At 44.6% G+C, this 17824-nt stretch overlaps 1 protein-coding gene across 3 annotated transcripts; it reads left to right on the top strand.

Moving 5' to 3' along the window:
• On the top strand, window positions 1-17248 carry APOBEC1 (apolipoprotein B mRNA editing enzyme catalytic subunit 1). 3 transcript variants are annotated; one of them, XM_037988678.2, is made up of 6 exons: window positions 1-13; window positions 7478-7503; window positions 11325-11352; window positions 13453-13850; window positions 15186-15304; window positions 16956-17248. In XM_037988678.2, exons 2-6 carry the CDS (start codon window positions 7488-7490, stop codon window positions 17103-17105), a joined length of 711 nt encoding a protein of 236 aa, XP_037844606.1. In that variant the 5' UTR covers window positions 1-13; window positions 7478-7487; the 3' UTR covers window positions 17106-17248. The 3 variants fall into 3 exon arrangements, with proteins under 3 accessions (XP_037844606.1, XP_037844605.1, XP_037844607.1); XM_037988677.2 differs by lacking the exon at window positions 1-13 and having other exon boundaries at window positions 7452-7503; XM_037988679.2 differs by lacking the exons at window positions 1-13; window positions 11325-11352 and having other exon boundaries at window positions 7452-7503.
• Window positions 17249-17824: the final 576 nt, after the last annotated feature.

Raw genomic sequence — 17824 nt, 5'->3', positions numbered from 1 at the left:
ATTTTTAGTAGAGGTGGGGTTTCACCATGTTGGTGAGACTGGTCTTGTACTCCCGACCTCAGGTGATCCGCCTGCCTCGGCCTCCCAAAGTCCTGGGATTACAGGCATGAGCTATAGCACCCGGCCGAATTTTTGTATTTTTAGTACAGAAGAGGTTTCACCATGTTGGCCAGGCTGGTCTTGAACTCCTGACCTCAGGTGATCCACCCGCTTCTCCCTTCCAAAGTGCTAGGATTACAGGTGTGAGCCACGGCGCCCAGACTGCCAGTTGGTTTTTAAATAAAGGTGCCAAGATAATCCAATGGGAAAAGTGTACGCACACATATATATTTTTTTCTTTTCTTTCTTTCTTTCTTTCTTTCTTTTTTTTTTTTTTTTTTTTTTGAGACGGAGTCTCGCTCTGTCACCCAGGCTGGAGTGCAGTGGCCCGCTCTCTGCTCACTGCAAGCTCCGCCTCCCGGGTTCGCGCAATTCTCCTGCCTCAGCCTCCCGAGCAGCTGGGACTACAGGCGCCCGCCACCTCGCCCGGCTTATTTTTTTTGTATTTTTAGTAGAGACGGGGTTTCACCATGTTAGCCAGGATGGTCTCGATCTCCTGACCTCGTGATCCGCCCGTCTCGGCCTCCCAAAGTGCTGGGATTACAGGCTTGAGCCACCGCGCCCGGCCTTCTCTCTCTCTTTCTTTCTTTCTTTCTTTCTTTCTTTCTTTCTTTCTTTCTTTCTTTCTTTCTTTCTTTCTTTCTTTCTTTCTTTCTTTCTTTCTTTCTTTCTTTCTTTCTCTCTCTCTCTCTCTCTCTCTTTCTTTCTCTCTCTCTCTCTTTCTTTCTTTCTCTTTCTTTCCTTTCTTTCCTCTTTCTTTCTTCTTTCTTTCTTTCTTTCCTTCCTTCCTTCCTTCCTTCCTTCCTTCCTTCCTTTCCCTCCCTCCCTCCCTCCCTCTCTCTCTCCTTCCTTCCTTCCTTCCTTCTTTTCCTTCCTTCCTTCCTTCCTTCCTTCCTTCCTTCCTTCCTTCCTTCCTTCCTTCCTTCCTTCCTTCCTTCCTCTCTCTCTCTCTCTCTCTCTCTTTCTTTCTTTCTTTCTTTCTTTCTTTCTTTCTTTCAGATGGAGTCTCACTCTGTCACCCAGCCTGCAGTACATTGGCGAGATCTTGGCTCACTGTAACCTCTGCCTCCCAGGTTCAAGGAATTTTCCTGTCTCAGCCTCCTGAGTAGTTGAGATTACAGGCATGCATCACCATGCCCGGCTAATTTTTGTATTTTTAGTAGAGACAGAGTTTTACCATGTTGGACAGGTTGGTTTTGAACTCCTGACCTCAAGTGGTCTGCCCGCCTCAGTTTCCCAAAGTGTTAGGATTACAGGCATGAGCCACAGTGCCTGGTGGGAAAAGTATATATTTTTTGAAACAAATGATAGTATAAAACTAAATATCCATACGGGGGGAAATAATGCAGATATTCATATGTACAGAAAAGAATCCTGGCCAGGTGCAGCGACTCTTGCCTGTAATCTCAGCACTTTCAGAGGCCATGGAGGGTGGATCACTTGAGGTCAGGAGTTTGAGACCAGCCTGACTAACGTTGTGAAATCCCATCTCTACTAAAAGTACAAAAAAATTATCTGGGCATGAGGCTGCACACCTGTAATCCCAGCTCCTTGGGAGGCTGAGGCAGGAGAATCGCTTGAATCCAAGAGGCAGAGGTTGCAGTGAGCCGAGATTTCGACACTGCACTCCAGCTTAGGTGAAAGAGCAAGACTCCGTCTCTGACCCTGACATCACACCACATACAAAAATAACTCAAAATGTATCACAGGCTTAGTGTAAAAGCTAAAACTAAAAATATATAAGTACCAGAAGAAAATATAGGAGAATATCTTTGTGCCTTTTGAGTAGACAATGATTTCATAGACAAAAAGCACTAACCATAAAAAGTAATCCAATTGATAAACTGAACTTTACTAAAACTTAATTAAACTGCTCTTCAAAAGACACCATTAAGGAAATAAAAAGGCAAACCAGAGGCTAAGGGAAATATATACAGACAGTCCCCAGCTTAATGATGGCATGACTTAGATTTTTCAATTTTACAATGGTGTGCAGGTGATGTGTGTTCACTAGAAATTGTATTTCCAGTACCCATAGAGCCATTTGATTTTTCCTGTTAAGTGCAGTATTCAATGAATTGAATGAAATGTTAAGCACTTCATTTAAAAATAGTCTTGTGTTGGATGATTTTGCCTAAGTGTGTGCTAATATGAGTGTTCTGAGCATGTTTAAGGTAGGCTAGGCTATGATGTTTGGTAGGTTAGGTATATTTTTTATTTTTTTATTTTTTTTGAGACGGAGTTTCGCTCTTGTTGCCCAAGCTGGAGTGCAATGGCTCAATCTCGGCTCACGGCAACCTCCACCTCCTGGGTTCAAGGTATTTCTCTTGCCTCAGCCCGGCTAATTTTTATACTTTTAGTACAGACGGGGTTTCTCCATGTTGGTCAGGCTGGTTTCAAACTCCTGACCTCAGGCAATCCACCCGCCTTGGCCTCCCAAAGTGCTGGGATTATAGGTGTGAGCCGCTGCACCCATCCAGGTTAGGTGTATTAAATGAATTTTCAACTTAACCATATTTTGAGCTTATAATGGGATTATGGAGACATGACTTCATTGTAAGCTGAGGAGCATTTGTATACAGATATGACAAAGCTTGTATCCACAATATGTAAAAAACTCTTACAACTCAGTAATGAGACAAAGAACCCAATTAAAAAATGAGCAAGGCCAGGCGTGGTGGCTCACGTCTGTAATCCCAGCACTTTGGGAGGCTGGGGTGGGTGGATCACCTGAGGCCAGCAGTTTGAGTCCAGCCTGATCAACATGATGAAACCCCTTCTCTACTAAAAAGGCAAAAATCAGCCATGTATAGTGGCACACGCCTGTAATCCCAGCTACTCGGGAGACTGAGGCAAGAGAATCACCTGAACCCGGGAGGTGGAGGTTGCAGTGAGCCAAGATAGCGCCATTGTACTCCAACCTGGGCAGCAAGAGCAAAATTCTGTCTCCGGGGTGGGTGGGGGGTGGGCGAGACGGGGAGGGAAGACAAAAAATTTGAACAGGTTTCAGAAAAAAGATATATAAATAACTAATAAGTACATGAAAAGACGTTCATTGCATTTAATTTTAATGCAAATTCAAATCACAATGAGATAACTAACACACACTCACAAGTATGATTGTAACTGACAGGGCTGACATTACTAAGTGCTGATGAGGTTGTACTCTTACACATCTGATGACAATGGAAACTGGTAACAACAATTTGGCATTTTCTTCAGTTAAGTGTAGCTGGGTGTAGTGGCTCACACCTATAATCCCAGAACTTTGGGGAGGCCAAGGCAGGAGGATTTCTTGAACCCAGGAATTCAAGACCAGCTTGGGCAATACAGTGAAACCCTGTCCCTATAAAAAATAAAATCAATAAAAAAAGAAAGAGTTAAATGTGCATTTACCTATTTGATCCAGCAATTCCACTCTTGGGTATTTACCCAAGAAGAAGAAAAAGAAGCATGTGTTTACACAAAGAATTATACCCAAATGTTCACAGCAACTTTATTCATGAAAGCCTAAAATTGGAAATAACCCAAAGTACATCACATTGACAGAAGAATATACAAATTGTAGCAAACCTATGTAATGGAATACTCTTCAGCAGTGAAAATTAGCCACCAATGCACCTAATCATGTAGACCAATTTTACAGAAAAGCTGAAGACCAGCCTGGCCAACATGGTGAAACCCCATCTCTACTAAAAATACAAAAAGTTGTATAGTGAGATACTGTCTCAAAAAAAAGAAAAAAGGAAAAGCTGAGTAAAGAACACACAAAAGTGTACACAATGCACGATTCCATTTGTATGAAGCTCTATAGTAGTCAAAACTAACCTATAGGGACAGAAAGAGCAGTATTTGCCTGGGACTAGGAGTAGGAGGATAATGGCTAACACAGAGAATTGTGGGGTGGGGGCTGGCCAGGCATGGTGGCTCATGCCTGTAATTCCAGCACTTTGGGAGGCTGAGGTGGGTGGATCACTTGAGGTCAGGAGTTTGAGACCAGCCTGGCCAACATGGTGAAACCTCATCTCTACTAAAAGTACAAAAATTAGCCAGGCATGGTGGTGCGTCTCTGTAATCCCAGCTACTTGAGAGGCTGAGACATGAGAATGGCTTGAACCTGGGGGGCTGAGGCTACAGTGAGCCAAGGTTGAGCCACTGCACTCCAGCCTGGGAGACAGAGCAAGACCCTGCCTTAAAAAAAAAAACAAAAAAACAAAAAAAAACCCAAAGAACTTTTGGGGCGATGGGAATTTTAAATATCTTGACAGGAGCAGTTACATAAGTGTATGTATACATTTTTCAAAATTCATAAATTTCCAGGTGCAGCACAGACTTAAACTGAATAGCTACATTTCATACTTGATCATCTTTGACCTCACTTACAAATAATTAGCCACATGATAGCCTATCGTATATCATATTTCCAAGTTTTCTTAAACAAAACGGAACGCGGATGAAGCGCTCAGTAGGAATTCTAGTAGAAAACAAACCCAAGTTTTGCATCATCTTGGCTGCTGCATGTTTACTTCCTGGGAGCACGTCCTACTATATCAGTTTCCTATTGCTGCTTTACGAAACTGCCACACACTTAATGGTATTAAATGACGCACATTGTCTTACAGTTCTGGAGGTCTGAAGTACAAAACGGGTCTTAATGAGCTGACATCAAGGCGTCATCAGGGTAGCATTTCTTCTGGACGCTCTGGGGGAGAAGCCATTCCTTGCCTTTTCCAGCTTCTACAGGCTTTCCTCATTCCTTGAATCGTGGCCCCCTTTGAGCCAGCAAGCAGAACTCTGCTCTCATCCTCACATCTCCATTTCACATCCTGACTCTGACTCTTCTACCTCCCTCTTATATGGACCCTGTGATTAGACTGTGCCCGCCTGGATAATCCAGGATTGTCTTCTCATCTCAAGATTTTTAATTAATGACAAAGACACTTTTGGCATTTAAGTTCACATGTTTAACAGATTCCAGGGATCAGGACACGGATATCGCTGAGGGCTATTATCCTACTTTTTTTTTTTTTCTGAGACGTAGTCTCACTCTGTCACCCAGGCTGGAGTACAGTGGCGCCGTCTTGGCTCACTGCGAGCTCCGCCTCCCGGGTTCCCGCCATTCTCCTGCCTCAGCCTCCGGAGTAGCTGGGACTACAGGCGCCTGCCACCATACCCGGCTAATTTTTTGTATTTTTAATAGAGATGGGGTTTCACCGTGTTAGTGAGGATGGTCTTGATCTCTTGACCTGTGATCTGCCCACCTCGGCCTCCCAAAGTGCTGGGATTACGGGCATGAGCCACCATGCCCAGCCTTTTTTTTTTCAGACGTAGCCTCACTCTGTTGCCCAGGCTGCAGTGCAATGGTGAGATCTCAGCTAACTGCAACTTCTGCCTCCTGGGTTCGAGCAATTCTCATGCCTCAGCCTCCTGAGTAGCTGGGATTACAGGTGCCTGCCACCATGCCCAGCTGACTTTTATATTTTTGGAAGAGACTGGGTTTTGCCATGTTGGCCAGGGTGGTCTCGAACTCCTGGCCCCAGGTATCCTCCCATCTCTGCCTCCCAAAGTGCTGGGGTTACAGGCGTGAGCCACCATGTCTGGCCTAACCTACTTTTATTCTACAATTATTCTACTCTTGCCTAGCTTAGAAAAATTTGGTCTCTGAAGGGCCTCTATTGATGATGTGGGATTTCTGCCCCTTCTTCAAAACACTGGTCTGTCCCTGTCCAAACACCTGCTGTATCTCATGGAGGCTCCAGATTGACTTTCATAACTAAGTAAAGTCTTGCATGTAGGATTCAGGTTTCAGGTTCATGGGGCCTTGAGATTCAAAGTTCAGGGGTTCTAGATTTGAGACACTAGAGGGAGACTTAGGCCTTGAGAAAGTGACCTCAATTCTAGGAGTAGGTGCTGAGACTCAGAGGAATTTTTGGCTTGAACTTGACCCAGGGTTCAGGCAACAGAGAGCACTGGCACAGGGAAGTACGGCATTTACTTTTTCAAGGGGGATAAAAAAGCAGAAGTGGCTGTGTGAGGTGGCTCACACCTATAATCCTAGCACTTTGGGAAGCTGAGGAGGGTGGATCACCCTCGGTCAGGAGTCTGAGACCAGCATGGCCAACATGGAGAAACCCCGTCTCTACTAAAAGTATAAAAATTATCTGGGCGTGGGGGTGGATGTCTGTAATACCGGCTACCGGGAGGCTGAGGCAGGAGAGTCACTTGAACCCGGGAGGTGGAGGTTGCAGTGAGCCGAGATCGTGCCACTGCACTCCAGCCTGGGTAACAAGAGTAAAACTCTGTCTTTAAAAAGAAAAAAAAAAAAAAAGCAGAAGTGGACTTGGCCACACGCTTAATCTTAGCTTCAAGGATGAAGAGAGCACCAAAGACTGGTACACAAATTAGCTGACTCAGAGGCCAAAGTCCTCCTCATTTTGCATTTAATAGTGCCCCTCCCCTCTTCAACAGGGATGTGGGACAAAGAGCAAAATGAGAGGAAGTTGGAAATAGGTGAATAATAGCTGAAAGCCAAGGCCACAGTGTGCTTACCAGATAACGTAAAAATTTTCAAGCTATAGTTACAGGTTAAATTTCTCTTAACTTTATTCTTCCTCTCATCTCTCCATTAAAGAATGATGGATGCATCCTAGGCTAGGCCCGGTGGCTCACACCTGTAATCTCAGCACTTTGGGAGGCCGAGGTGGGTGGATCACCTGAGGTCAGGAGTTCTAAAACAGCCTTACCAACATGGTGAAACCCTGTCTCTGCTAAAAATACAAAAAATTAGCCGGGCATGGTGTTCGATGCCTGTAATCCCAGCTACTCGGGAGGCTGAGGCAGGAGAATCGCTTGAACCTGGGAGGCAGAGGTTGCAGTGAGCCGAGATCGTGCCATTGCACTCCAGCCTGGGCGACAAGAGCAAAACTCTGTCTCAAAAAAAAAAAAAAAAAAAAGAATGCTGCATGTTTGATGCAGAGTAGGAGATAATGAAAAATAAATAAGTAAAACAAAACAAAAAAATATACAAAGAATGACGGATGATCCACCTTGCCTTTATCTTTATTTAAAGAAAGAGAAAGGTTACTAAATTCAGATGTCATCGGAGAAGAACTTTGGAATTTGGTATCCCCAGTGATCCACTCTACAGAATTCATGTCATTTGCATCGCAGGCTTTCTCATCACTGAAGATGCAAATCCCCACGATAAGGTCCCTCTCAGTCAGCCCCCTGTTTGTACAGGCAGCCCAGATTCCCATAACTGCCCGAGACGCAGGAATGAGTCATCCTCTGCCCAAGCAGGTGGCAGTGGGCACACCTGAAGAAACAAAGTCCAGGAACAATCAGCACAACTTATGACTCCAGAGGAAGAAGTCCAGAGACAGAGCACCATGACTTCTGAGAAAGGTAAAATGGATCTGGGGGCCTGGCAAGTATTCTTGAACAATGCAAGAATGGTGTGTGTGTGTGTGTGTCTGTGTGTGTGTGTCCTGCTGATTCTTGCATCTGTGGGTGTTTTCAAACTTCCCCATTATTGATTAATATATTAGTATTAAATAAGATGATTTATTATTATTAAGTATTTACATGTTCAAGTGACTTTAGCCAAATCAGTGTTTGTTTCACCATAATAAAAAATTAAGTAGCTGGGCGTTGTGGCTCACACCTGTAATCCCAGCACTTTGGGAGTCCAAGGAGGGTGGATCACTTGAGGCTCAGGGTTCGAGACCAGCCTGGCCAACATGGTGAAACCCTATTTGTACTAAAAATACAAAAATTAGCCAGTCATAGTGGCGCATGCCTGTAGTCCTAGTTACTTCAGAGGCTGAGGCAGGATGATCGCTTGAACCCAGGAGGTGGAGGTTGCAGTGAGCTGAGATCATGCCATTGCACTCCAGCTTGGGCAACAGAGCAAGACTCTGTCTCAAAAAAATAAAAAAAAAGTTAAGTAAAAGTACAACTGTTTAAATAACAATTTAAGGAAACAACAGATGTGATAGCATGAGAACAATGTGCTAATTGATAAAGGAATTGACAATAACTAATTAATAAATTAGTGCCCAGTAAGTGTTAGAAAAATGCATGGGAGAGGAAGAACACTTCAGGCTGAAGGAAATAATTTCGACTGAGGTAGGATTTGAACTGGATTCTAAGAGAAGTGTAGACCTAAAAATTTTTTTATTTTATTTTATTTTTAGAGACTAGGGGGTGGGTTCACTACTTTTCCCAGGCTGGTCTTGAACTCCTGGGCTCAAGCAATTCTCCATCCTTGGTCTCTCAAAGTACTAGGAATACAGGCATGAGCCACCATGCCTGACCGATTTTTTTTTTTTTTTTTTTTTTTTTTGGCTCGCCCCGTTGCCCAGGCTGGAGTACAGTGGTGTGATCACTGCTCACTGCTGTCTTGACCTCCTGGGCTCGAGAGATCCTCCCGCCTCAGCTTCCTGGGTAGCTGGGACAACAGGCATGGGTCACCAGGCCCTGCCAATTTTTTTGTAGAGTTGAGGTTTTTCTTTATTGCTCAGGCTGGTCTTGAACTCCTGGGCTCAAGTGATCCACTAGCCTTGGCCTCCCAAAGTACTGGGATTACAGGCATAAGCCACCATGCCGGGCCAGAAGGGCAGACTTTGGATCAACAAAGAAGAGGAGATTGCAGGTTGATTGAATCCTATTGATAAACAGAATTTAAAAGCTTTAACAGAGACTTGTGTCTGGAATATAATGAATAAACTGGTTAGGCTACAAAACAATTTATGTAAACAATTTGCAGTAAGACTAGAAAGCAAATTTGAAGTGTTGTTATACTATAGAGGACTTTGAATGCTAGGTTCAAGGAATGAAAGTTTTTCTTCATGGTAGAGGGAGTATCTTTGGAGAATTTACGAATAGCACAGAGATATGACTAAAATAGTGCTTTAGACACATTTACCTGACATGTGATGGGTTTTGGACTGGAAGCAAGGAGACCAGTTAGAAGACTACTGCAATAGTGTGAGTGTGATGGAGCAGGAGGTAATATAGATATCAGTTTGGAGTTCAAGTAACAATTTATTTTCTCCATTATGTTCTCCATCTATTAGAATTCTTTTTTAAGTTCAGGCGTGGTGGCTCATGCCTATAATCCCAGCACTTTGGGAGGCCAAGGCAGGTGGATCATCTGAGATAGGGAGCTCGAGACCAGCCTGACCAACATGCAGAAACATTGTCTCTACTAAAAATACAAAATTAGCCAGGCCTGGTGGTGCATGCCTGTAATCCTGCTACTTGGGAGGCCGAGGCAGGAGAATCGCTTGAACCTGGGAGGCGGAGGTTGCGGTGAGCTGAGATTGCACCATTGCACTCCAGCCTGGGCAACAAGAGGGAAATTCCATCTCAGGAAAAAAAAAAGAAAAAGAATTCTTTTTTAAGTGGCATACTGGGGGAAAGACCTAACACATTATTTAACTGTAGTATCTACTACCTTCCCTGGACTTTTCTTATGAAGGTGGTATGTTCTACACCTCAAACCGTCCCCAGTCATGTGGCTGGTATCCTTGTCTTTGCACCCCAGGAATAATATTGTAGACACAGCATATATCTTACTGTCCCTTTCTGAACTTCTCACTGCTGCTTCAGCTCCTTCAGAGAAAGTGTCTTCCCATCATCAATATGCCTTTTTCCTATGATACGGCCTCTGTTTTTGTAAGGCTCCGTTGGAGTGGATTACCGGTTCAAGGGCCCCAATTTGTACTAAGGTCTGAGAAGAGCTCATTTCAACATGCCAGCCACCCCCCTTCCTCCTTCCTCTCGATGCTCAAATTCCCCATTCCTTCTTTAAAAGTAAGAGATTTGTTCTTCAGGTCACACTTGGAATAGTGTTTTCTGACTTCATCCTATTTCCTAGATATCTGGCTAATTTCTCATTTTAGTTCCTCTCCCCAGCTAGAACCACTCTCCATCTACAAAAAAACCATGCCATGCCCAAGAGTCCTTTCTACCACTCCTCTACCATCCAGTGCAGATGCATAAAAAGTAACACACACAGACAGGCACACACACAGCCTAGGGTAAAGCGTGCTCTGTTTTAAAGGAAGTGTCTCCCAGAGCCTGTGACTCTTCTTTGTTCAAAAGTAGCACCCGCGAGTTAAGGTTTGGCCAGGAGAGTAGGATGAATTTCTTGCCTGAATCTCCCCCAAATCACCCTTAGAGGTTCAGGCCTTGTCAGTGCCCATTTTTTTGCTAGGAACATCCCCAAGCCTCTGAGTCCTGAGAGGCGCAGGTCTCTAAAATCCAGTACGTTCCCTTGAATCATCCCCATATTCTCTAACGGCTTCTTACACTTAGCATACTATCCAGGGCTGGTAAGGCCGTATGGCTTACTCCTTCCATTGCCCATCTCCCTCCACTGCATGTCTTGATCACTCTGACCCAGCCAGGCTGACTTGCTTGCTCTTCGTTGAACAAGTCAAGGTCCACACTTCAGGTCGTTTGCACCTGCTGTTCCTTGTGCTTGGAATCCTCTCCCCTTCCCCAACGTCCATACAGTCTTGCTCTCTAACTTTACCTTCAGGTCTCAGCTTTAATGTCCCTCTTTACAGATGTCTTCTCTGACCGCCATCTCTGATATGGTTGATATGGTGCCCCCACCACCTTTTGTCTCCTTCCAGTACTTTTCTTCTTCTTCTTTTTTTGTTTGAGACAGAGTCTCTCTCTCTCTGTTGCCCAGGCTGGAGTGCAATGGTGCAATCTCGGCTAATTGTAACTGCCACCTCCTGGGTTCAAGTGATTCTCCTGCCTCAACCTCCGGAGTAGCTGGGATTACAGGCACGTGCCACCAAGCCCGGCTAATTTTTGTATTTTTAGTAGAGACAGGGTTTTGTCATATTGGCTAGGCTGGTCGGTAACTCCTGACCTCATGTGATCCACCCGCCTTGGCCTCCCAAAGTGCTGGGATTACAGGCGTGAGCCACCGCGCCCAGCCTTTAATTGCACTCAATCATTTTTGTTGAAGCCTTAAGGCAGACTACCTTGTTTGGGATTGGGCATCTGGGAAAACAGATTTTGGCAAAGCCCTTAAAATCTTGCTTTTCTTGGGTGCAATGAGCTGGTCCAATACAATTAACCCATGAAAGAATCTTCAAATTCCATTTTCTGAGATGATTTGCAGGTTTGGAATAATAGAGCACTTTTTCTTAGCAACTCATTTGATATTTGAGTGTTATTTGACACAACCATATCTTGGTCAACAGGTCCTTCAACAGGTGACCCCACTCTGAGGTAAGAATAATACTATCACAGTGCCCATTTAATTTGATCAAGAATCAATGGGTGTTTAAGAGCTGTGCATGGTGGCACATGCACCTATAGTCCCAGCTACTCAGGGGGCTGAGGCAGGAGTGGGAGGATCGCTTGAACCCAGGAGGTCAAGACTGCAGTGACCTATGATTGCACCATGGCACTGCAGCCGGGGTGAAAGACTGAGACCCTGTCTCAAAAAAAAAAAAAAAAAAAAAAAATGGAGCTGTGAATATAGCTTTCTTTATTGTTCCTTTTCTCTTTTGTCATTTTCCCATTCTTTCTTTCATTTTTGCCTTTTCCAACTTCATTTTCTATGGTTATTGTTTTTTATATCTTTATAAAAAGATTTTGATTGCTTTAAATAAATGATTTTCTAGCTTGCTTATCTGTTATTGTCTTACGATTTCTCTTCTCTTTTTAAATCGTATGCTTTTATAGTCATCACTGAAATACCTGGGAAACTCATTTGCCACTTTAACTTCATCTTCATTTTATACTGTCTGCCCATTTTTCAGACGTATGACAGGGAAGTCATGTCAAGGAATACATTATCTAGTGATAGGTGAAGGGATTTTTTTTTTTTTTTTTTTTTTTTTTTTTTTTTTTTGAGACGGAGTCTCGCTCTGTCACCCAGGCTGGAGTGTAGTGGCCGGATCTCAGCTCACTGCAAGCTCCGCCTCCCGGGTTTACGCCATTCTCCTGCCTCAGCCTCCCGAGTAGCTGGGACTACAGGCGCCCGCCTCCTCGCCCGGCTAGTTTTCTGTATTTTTCAGTAGAGACAGGGTTTCACCGTGTAGGCCAGGATGGTCTCGATCTCCTGACCTCGTGATCCGCCCGTCTCGGCCTCCCAAAGTGCTGGGATTACAGGCTTGAGCCACCGCGCCCGGCCTAGGTGAAGGGATTGATCTATGTAATAAAAGAATGCAATACTTTAGGGATGAGTGGGAACTATTAGGATGTAATAAGCTTGTGACTTAACCATATTGCAAAGAGGAGTCTGCAGCTCAATTCTGAGTTTCCCTTGAGTCACGGCTTTCAGACATAGAGAGTGTTAAATCTAAAGATACCACTGAGAGCAATTAGAATTTCTTTCTTATAGAAGTTAGTATATAGAATCCTACTGTGGAAGAATCTTGAGGCTAAATTGCTCTTTTGTCTGTTCTTGACAATACAACCTTGTTGGCAATTTGGGGCTTCAACAGTTGTTCAAAAGCAAACAACAAGAAAATCTGGTTAGAGTCCCTTGAGGAATAGAAAAGATAAGGATTGGAACATGGCACCTCTAGGTGTGAAAGAGAAAAACTGGAATATAGCTAGGCATGGTGGGGCACACCTGAAGTCTCAGCTACTTAGGAGGCTGAGGCAGGAGAGTAGCTTGAGCCCAGGAGGCAAGACCAGCCTGGTCAGCTTAGAGAGACCCTGTCTCAAAAAAAAGAAAAAAAAAAAAAAAAAAAGATTAGAATATAGTGAAGGAAACTTTGAAAGAGAAACAAAGCACACAAAGTCAAGACTGAAACATAAAATTAGAGAGTGGTCACCAAATAATGTGACCAGGGGAAAAATCCTGTGTACTATGTTTGTGAGGAAAAAAATCTGATAATTCAAACAGACCTCTTCAGATAACTTTGAGACATATAGAAGTTTCCTGAGATGTTATGCCTCAGATCAGCCTGATGGAAGAGGGGAGCAGGGCTGGGCGCGGGGGCTCACGCCTGTAATCCCAGCACTTTGGGAGGCTGAGGTGGGCGAATCATGAGGTCAGGAGTTGGAGACCAGCCTGGCTAACGCGGTGAAACCCCATCTCTACTAAAAATATAAAAAATTAGCTGGACATGGTGGCAGGAGCCTGTAATCCCAGCTACTTGGGAGGCTGAGGCAGAAAAATCGCTTGAACCTGGGAGGCAGAGGTTGTGGGGAGCTGAGATCACACCACTGCACTCCAGTCCAGGCAACAGTGTGAGGCTCCATCTTAAAAAAAAGAAAAAGAAAAGAAAAGAAAGAAAGAAGAGGGAGCAGGAAAAGATTTCTAAGATCTCTCTAAATATGGCATGACAGCGTGGGCTGCTTTTTGTATTTCAGGAGAAGAATCGAACCCTGGGAGTTTGACATCTTCTATGACCCCAGAGAACTTCGTAAAGAGGCCTGTCTGCTCTACGAAATCAAGTGGGGCATGAGCCGGAAGATCTGGCGAAGCTCAGGCAAAAACACCACCAATCACGTGGAAGTTAATTTTATAGAAAAATTGACGTCAGAAAGACGTTTTCACTCATCCGTCAGCTGCTCCGTCACCTGGTTCTTGTCCTGGAGTCCCTGCTGGGAGTGCTCCCAGGCGATTAGAGAGTTTTTGAGTCAGCACCCTGGTGTGACTCTGGTGATCTATGTAGCACGGCTTTTTTGGCATACGGATCAACAAAATCGACAAGGTCTCAGGGACCTCGTTAACAGTGGAGTAACTATTCAGATTATGAGAGCATCAGGTAAAAACAGTAAACAAAGAAACTTCATTGTTTTCAAGAGACTGTGGTGATAGGAGCTGTCTTTAGGCCAGAAGATTGGTTAGTCCAGGCTGGAAGTCTCAGAAGTAAAAGTCCAAAATAATGTGATAAAGGACTAGGTCTGAAATTCATGACTAGGAAAGTAACAAAAATACAACTCCTGGCTGGGTATGGTGGCTCATACCTATAATCCCAGAACTTTGGGAGACCAAGGCAGGAGGATCACTTGAAGCCAGGAGTTCAAGATCAGCCTGGGCAACATCGTAAGACCCCATCTCTTAAAAAAAACTAAAAAATCAGGCCAGGTGCGGTAGCTCACGCCTGTAATTCCAGCACTTTGGGAGGCAGAGGTGGGCGGATCAGGAAGTCAGGAGATGGAGACCATTCTGGCTAACACAGTGAAACCCCTCTCTACTAAAAAATACAAAAAATTAGCCAGACGTGGTGGCGGGTGCCTGTAGTCCCAGCTACTCAGGAGGCTGAGGCAGAAGAATGGTGGGAACTCAGGAGGCGGAGCTTGCAGTGAACTGAGATCCGGCCACTGCACTCCAGCCTGGGCGACAGAGCGAGACTCCGTCTCAAATAAATAAATAAATAAATAAATAAATAAATAAATAAAATAAAGTAAAAAAAATCAGACAGGCATGGCGGCATGCACCTGTAGTCCTACCTGCCTGGGAGGCTGAGGTGGAAACATCTCCTGAGCCCAGATGTTCAAGGTTGCAGTGAGCTATGATTGGATCACTGCACACTGGCCTAGGTGACAGAGCGAGACCCTGTATCAAAAAACAAAGACAACAGCAAACAACAACAACAACCCTTTTTTTTTTTTTTTTTTTTTTTTTGAGATGGAATCTGTCTCCGTCGCTCAGGCTGGAGTGCAGTGGTGCGATCTCAGCTCACTGCAAGCTCTGCCTCCCGGGTTCACGCCATTCTCCTGCCTCAGCCTCCGGAGTAGCTGGGACTACAGGCGGCCCCCTCCACGCCTGGCTAATTTTTTATATTTTTAGTAGAGATGGGGTTTCACCGTGTTAGCCAGGATGGTCCAATCCCCTGACCTTGTGATCCACCTGCTTCGGCCTCCCAAAGTGCTGGGATTACAGGCGTGAGCCACCGCGCCTGGCCAACAACTCTTTTCTCTAGTCTTACCTCTCAGCCATCTTTCAATGAACTGCTTTATTCTTTTTAGGGGGTCTAATGTCCAGCAGCAACTAGACCAGAGACTAGAGGCTTTCTATATGGTAAACTAGGTTGGGGATCTTCTTAAGTAATTTACCATTGTGCTTGTTGAATGAGCCAAGATTCGTGTTTCCTTAGAGTATTATCACTGCTGGAGGAATTTTGTCAACTACCCACCTGGGGAAGAAGCTCACTGGCCACGATATCCACCTCTGTGGATGATGTTGTATGCACTGGAGCTGCACTGCATAATTCTAGTAAGTTACTTTAGAGACACAAATGCTGATGCCAAAAGAAGCATCCTTCTTCAAAGTTCTTTCCTGAGAATTTGACTCATATCTTCTCTTTGACGTTTATATATATATATATATATATATATATATATATATATATACACACACACAGTTTTTTTTTTTTTTTTTTTTTTTTTGAGACGGAGTCTTGCTCTGTCACCCAGGCTGGAGTGCAGTGGCCAGATCTCGGCTCACTGCAAGCTCCGCCTCCCGGGTTCACGCCATTCTCCTGCCTCAGCCTCCCGAGCAGCTGGGACTACAGGCACCCGCCACCTCGCCTGGCTAGTTTTTTGTAATTTTTAGTAGAGACGGGGTTTCACCGTGTTAGCCAGGATGGTCTCGATCTCCTGACCTCATGATCCGCCCGTCTCGGCCTCCCAAAGTACTGGGATTACAGGCTTGAGCCACCACACCCGGTGATGTTTATATTGAGATTTAGTTATTTAACTAGCTAGCTCCTCTTAAAAAAATCTCGCAGCCAGGTATGGTGGTAAGTACACCTATAGTCCCGGCTACTCAGGACGCTTGAGTCTAGGAGTTGCAAGCTGCAGTGAGCTATGATCACGCCCATATGCTCCAGCCTGCGTGGTAAAACAAGACCCTGTTTCTAAAAATCAGCCGGGTACAGTGGCTCATGTCTGTAATCCAAGCACTTTGGGAGGCCTGGCCTGGCCAAGGTAGTGAGACCCCATCTCTGAAAAAAAGAGAATTAGGTATCAAACAAACTAAACAAGCAAACAAGCAAACAACATCTAAGCCTAAGAACAAGAAGTACGTTTGTGGGAAGTAAGTGGGAGAAGGGAATTTGGGTCAACAGATCTAAGATATGGGTGGTCCCCATATTAATTACATTTTGTCATCTTTATTCTTACTTTATTAGTATTGTCTTTTAAGCCACAGGGTCTCGCTGTGTTGCCTAAGCTGGGGTGTAGTGGCTATTAACAGGCACCATCACAGCACACCACAGTCTCAAACCCCGAATTCCTAGCCTCAAGCAATCCTCTGACCTCAGCCTCCTGGGTAGCTAGAACTACAGGGATATGTCATCATGTCTGGCTTTATCATTATTATTGTTCTTGTTACTACAACACACATTGGCTCTACTGTATTTCAGATATTCTCCTTTCCCTTATTAGTGCACGTAGACTTATTGAAGAGAATGTACGTGTTCCACTGGATTCTCTTGAAAGTGGTTCAGGCCGGGTGCAGTGGGTCATGCTTGTAATCCCAGCACTTTGGGAGGCAGAGGAGGGTGGATGACTTGAGCCCAGCAGTTGGAGACCAGCCTGGGCAACATGGTGAAACCACATCTCAACAAAAACACACAAAAATTGGCTGGGTGTGGTGGTGCGTGCCTGTAGTCCCAGCTACTTGGGAGGCTGAGGTGGGAGAATTGTTTGAGCCTAGGAGGTTGAGGCTGCAGTGAGCTGTGATTGCACCACTGCAGTCCAGCCTGGGTGAATATGCAGTAAGTCCAGAGCAAGACCCTGCCTGGGGGAATAAAATAAAAAAAGTTCAATTGTCTTCCAATTGACATTTTAAAATATTTGTGGTGATAATACTATTAATTAAAATATTTATCCTAAGGATTAAATAGAATCCTTTTTTATTCCAGAGTCTTCCACCCTGTTTGAAGATTTCAAGAAGATGGCAAAATCATCTTACATTTTTCAGACTGCATCTTCAAAATTGCCATTACCAAACGATTCCACCACACATCCTTTTAGCTACAGGGCTGATACAGCCTTCTGTGACTTGGAGATGAATAGAATGATTCTATGTGCGTACTGATTCAAGAACAAGCAATGATGACCCACTAAAGGGTGAATGCCATTTAGAATCTAGAAATGTTCACAAGGTACCCCAAAACTTTGTAGCTTAAACCAACAATAAATATGTATTATCTCTCACAGTTTCTCTGGGTAAGGAATTTAGAAGCAGCTTATCTGTGTGTTCCTGTCTCAGGTCCCCCACGAGGTTGCAGTCAAGATGGCAGCCAGCGCTGCAGTCATTTGAAGGCCTGACTGAGGCAGGAGAATATGCTTCCCAGGTGGCAGGCTCAGATGGCTGGCAAGTTTGTGCTAGTGGCTGGTAGAAGGTTTCAGTTTCTTGCCACGTAGACCTCTCCACAGGGTTGCTTAAATAACCTCAAGACAGGGCAGTTGGCTTCCTACAGGTTAAGTTACCTTTTGAAAAATTTCCTGCAGAGATGGAGTTTTGCCGTGTTGCCCAGGCTGGTCTCAAAGTCCTGGACTCAAGTGATCCACCAGCCTCAGCCTCCCAAAGTGCTGGGATTACTGGTGTGAGCCACCATACCTGGCCCAGAGCAAGCGATCTAAGAGAGACCAAGGTCTCCATGAAATTTCCATGACTGTGATGACTTCATTTGGAATCACACCCTATTTCTTCTGCAGTATTCTATCTGTCACACAGGACAGCCATGATTCAGAGTAAGAGGGGACTTATCCACAAGGGTCTGAAACT

This window comes from Chlorocebus sabaeus, chromosome 11 (assembly GCF_047675955.1).
Source record: "Chlorocebus sabaeus isolate Y175 chromosome 11, mChlSab1.0.hap1, whole genome shotgun sequence".
NCBI lineage: Eukaryota > Metazoa > Chordata > Mammalia > Primates > Cercopithecidae > Chlorocebus > Chlorocebus sabaeus.
The sequence above is the reverse complement of the archived record's forward strand: the minus strand, read 5'-3'. Positions and strand labels throughout refer to the sequence as shown.